At 46.0% G+C, this 4,565-nt stretch overlaps 1 protein-coding gene across 1 annotated transcript; it reads left to right on the top strand.

Annotated features, from left to right (window-relative positions):
* The first annotated feature begins 3,383 nt into the window (after nt 1–3,383).
* On the top strand, nt 3,384–4,348 carry LOC126690193 (uncharacterized). Its single transcript, XM_050385317.1, has 2 exons — nt 3,384–3,574; nt 3,769–4,348. Exons 1-2 carry the CDS (start codon nt 3,384–3,386, stop codon nt 4,346–4,348), a joined length of 771 nt encoding a protein of 256 aa, XP_050241274.1.
* Nucleotides 4,349–4,565: the final 217 nt, after the last annotated feature.

Raw genomic sequence — 4,565 nt, 5'->3', positions numbered from 1 at the left:
CTGCAATTATTGCAAGCATCCTGGCCACACCATTGAGACTTGTTACCATCGCAACAAATCTACTGCTGCTGTTGCTAACATTGAGCCTACTCCGCCGATGGCTTCCATTTCAGCTGAGTCCCAATCTTCTGGATCCACTATCAACCTCTCCCCTACTGAATTACAAGAGATCATAGCTTAGGCTGTTCGTATGGCTGGTAATGCATCTCTTTCCACTGCTTTCTCAGTTCTACCCGGTAAGTCTCAAACTTGGCTTTTTGATTCTGCCTGTTGCAATCACATGATACCTCACTCGTCCTTATTCTCCAAACTTGACCCTACACCACATCCTCTAAATATTCATATAGCTGATAGTTCCACCATGCATGGGAATAGTCTAGGTTTTGTTTCGACCTCTAACCTCTCTATTCCTGGAGTCTTCCATGTACCTGACCTATCCTATAATTTGTGTTCTATGGGACAATTAGCTGAACTAGGTTATCGCCTTATTTTTTACTATTCTGGGTGCATTATGCAAGATCTGAGGATGGGGCAGAAGCTTGGGACCGGTCCTAGAGTTGGGCATATGTTTCCTGTGGACAATCTTCATCTTCCACCTGTTGCTCCTATTTCTGTTGCTACTGCAGCTACTGCAGTTTCTTCCTTACCATCTCTCGCACTTTGGCATTCTTGTCTTGGTCATGCACCATCTTCTTGGGTACAACAGTTAGCTTCTAAGGGTCTGTTGGGTTCTGTGTCCAAAGACAATTTTGATTATACTTCATGTCAGTTAGGAAAACAACTAGTTTTGCCTTTTAATAACAGTGAATCCATTTCTAATAATATTTTTGAGTTAATTCATTTTGATGTTTGGGGACCTTCTCCTGTTGCTAGTATTGGTGGATCTCGATATTTTGTTATTTTTATTGATGATTATTCTTGTTATAGTTGGATCTTTCCTATGAAATCTCGTTTTGAAATTTTACCAATATACAGTAACTTTGCAAAAATGGTTGAAACACAATTCTCCAAACGTATCAAAACTTTTCGATCTGATAATGCTCTTGAATATACTCAATATGCGTTTCAAGCTCTGTTACATTCCCATGGCACTGTACATAATCTAACTTGTCCAGGTACCTCTCAGCAAAATGATCAAGTCGAAAAAAAATTTCGTCATATTCTTGACACTGTTCGTGCTCTTCTTCTTTCTGCCAAAGTTCCTGCCCCATTTTGAGGTGAAGCTGCTCTTTATGCTATTCATGCGATTAATCGCATTCCAAGCACTGTCATCTATAATCAGACTTCGTATGAGCATCTGTTTGGGTTACCCCCTGACTATCATCACCTTCGCTCCTTTGGATCTGCCTGTTTCATTCTCCTTTAACCTCATGAGCACAACAAACTTGAGCCTCGATCTAGACTTTGTTGTTTCCTTGGTTATGGTGAAACTCAAAAAGGGTATAGGTGTTTTGATCCTGTCTCTCATCGTCTTCGTGTTTCTCGTAATGTTTTCTTTTGGGAACACCAATTGTTTGTTGAACTTTCTCACTTTCGTTCTTCCCTAACTACCTCCTCTGTTTTAGAAATCTTTCCAGATGAGTCTCTTGTTCCTTCTATAAATACTTTTGATCCTCCTTTGAACTTCTCTCCAAATATTTTTGATGCTTCTCCTAGACAGGTCAAAGATGAACAGGTTGATGACGAGCTACCCCACCTTGAGCTTGGGTCCCCTGCTCCTACTCCACTTGAAGATCCTCCACAAGACATTCCACTTCGCCACTCAACCTGGGTAAGATCCATTCCTCTACATTTACTTGATTATCATTGTTACACTGCCCTTACTACTCTTCACGAGCCTCAGACCTATCGTGAGGCCTCCACTGACCCTTTATGGCAGATTGCAATTGTACAGCACCGAGGTCCCAAGACCCAGATGGGCCCTGGGCTCAGGCCCAATGGCACGGCCCCATCACTTTAAGTTCTGCTTGAAACTACCTTCACGAAATACGAGTTTTGAGCCTCAGCCCTAACCTATGCTCGGCATAAATTTCCCGAACAATCAATGAAACCTTGTCTGGACGTACCATAGGATGCTCAGCAATTCAGGGAACATCACTACTGAGCATATTCACCTGATTTGGAACCAAGTTCCAAACCCATAATCGCTGCATTCCACTTTCACCTAAACATCCACTTACATCAAATAATATTGGACCTTCAATTGCACTAACAATGGCAGTAATCATGATCTCCCCACTAACTTAGAACTATAAATAGGAGAAGTTGGGGAAGAAAAAGGGGTTCAGAAAAAAGGAAGCAAAAACAGTATTTGAGGAAGGAAGGAGGGATATTACTTTGAGTTTCTGTGTCGAGAACGACCCAAAGTAGGAAATCCTAAAGCCCACCCTATAAATAAGTTGTGAGTCCAAGTAAGGTTAAGCCCAACAGTCTCATTTCCAGCCTACACAATTGGTGCCCACCGTGGGGCTCTCCTACGAAGCTGTGGTTCGACTGAGACTCAAACAAGGGAAATGTCCGAGGGGCATTCGGGAGGGCGCGCCCACAGCGGTTTGGTAGGATCTTCTCGAGGATCCACGTGGTGGGAAAGAAGACAGAAAGGGCGCGAAGATAGGGAGCGACTGTGAGGAGAGGAAAAGTCTGGCCTGGGAGAAGGATCGGACCAGACCCACCGAACAATGTCAGGTGTCTCAGGACACGAGCAGTATGATGATAGGGACCGAGAGCTGGAGCGGTTGCATAGACTGGTAATGGATCTAGAGCTGGAAGCAAGGGGTCGACGCCAAGAAAGGGACCGAAACCACTGGCAAAGGAGAGATGATAGCACGAGAAATCGAGGTGAAAAGGACTCTAGCCAATTTGGTACCCAACGATTCCAAAATTGATCACGCTCTCGAGAATCATGCCAGCGCAGGAATCACTCACACTCCCGAGAGACACATCGTCGTCGGAACCGTTCACGTTCGCATGGATATGACGACCGAGGATCGGATTCGCTAGAGGAATGGCGACCCCACAATACTGCCATGGACGCCATGAGCCGAGCCTTACGAAGGGCTGCTCGGTCACCATTCTCCGATGAAATTGAATGGGCCCCTATGCCGAGTTGATTTACACAACCACCATTCAATTCTTACGATGGGAAGACAGACCCTGTAGAGCATGTTAGTCATTATATCCACATGATGTCCTTGCATACACACAATGATGTGTTGATGTGTAAGGTATTCCCCTCTAGTCTCGGCTCCACGGCCCTAAAATGGTTCAATGGGTTACGAAAAGGTTCCATTTGCAGCTTTGCCGAGCTAATCCAAGAGTTCGGCAGTAGATTCGTGACATGCAGCTGAGTACCGCAGCTAGTGGATGCGCTACTTTCCATAAAGATGAGGGTCGGTGAAACCCTTTGGAGTTACGCCAACCGATACTGGGAACTCTACAACGAGATCGGTGGAGGAAATGAGAAGATAGCAGCAAGCACCTTCAGGATGGGGCTCCCCGAGGGTTCTAAACTATGGGAGTCGTTGACGAAAAGACCTCCCGAGGATATGAGGCAACTTATGAGACGCATTGACAAGTATAAGCACCTGGAAGATGATTGACTGCTAAATAAGGGGAAAGCCCCGTTACTCGGTAGGGCATTATTCCGGTAAGACCGAAAAAAGATTTCAGGATGTAGGAACCAGAGGCGTAAATTGAAGGAGTTAATGTGGCGTTCAAAGAGCCTGTGCACAAAATTCTAAATCGGATTAAGAACGAAATGTTCTTCAGGTGGCCGAACAAGATGGGGGGTGACCCCTCTCGGAGGAATCAAAATTTGTACTGCACATACCATAGGGATAAAGGGCACACCACCGAGCAATGTCGGGTGCTAAAAGATCATTTCGGGCAGCTAGTAAAAGCAGGGTATCTGAAAGAGTTCGTAGTGGACTCCGTAGACCGGGAGGCCGGCCAGGGTGTTCAGCAGAAAAGGAATCCCCTCCCACCACCGCTGGGAGTGATCGAAGTCATCCACGCTGCCCCGAGAGGTACAGCAGCAGTTAAGGGAATACTGACAGTGGCCTACGCGGAGGGAGAATCACCCGAGAAGAGGATGAAAGTTGGTCGGCAGATCATCTCTTTCAGCGAGGAAGACTTGGAGGGGACGATCCAACCTCATGATGATGCGTTGGTAGTAACAGCTCGGATAAGCGGGTTCTTGGTGAAAAGAGTGATGATAGACCAAGGAAGCGGAGCTGACGTAATGTACCTTGATCTGTTCGAAGGGCTCGGATTGAAGAGTCAGGATTTGGCGAAGTATGATACGTCGCTGGTCTTGTTTGATGGAAGAGTCGTGATTCCCGAAGGATAGATTTCTCTCTCGGTTGACATGGAAGGCAAGGAAGTAATAGTGACCTTCATAGTAGTCCGATTATTCTCACCGTACACTGCAATCTTGGGAAGGCCGTGGATTCACGCAATGAAGGCCGTTCCGTCCACCCTGCACGTGAAAGTCAAATTTCCCACTGAGTATGGAGTCGCCGTGGTACGAGGGAACCAACGAATGGCTAGGCAGTGTCTTGTCGCCG

Source organism: Quercus robur, chromosome 6 (assembly GCF_932294415.1).
Source record: "Quercus robur chromosome 6, dhQueRobu3.1, whole genome shotgun sequence".
NCBI lineage: Eukaryota > Viridiplantae > Streptophyta > Magnoliopsida > Fagales > Fagaceae > Quercus > Quercus robur.
This window is presented reverse-complemented; position numbering and strand designations above follow the sequence as displayed.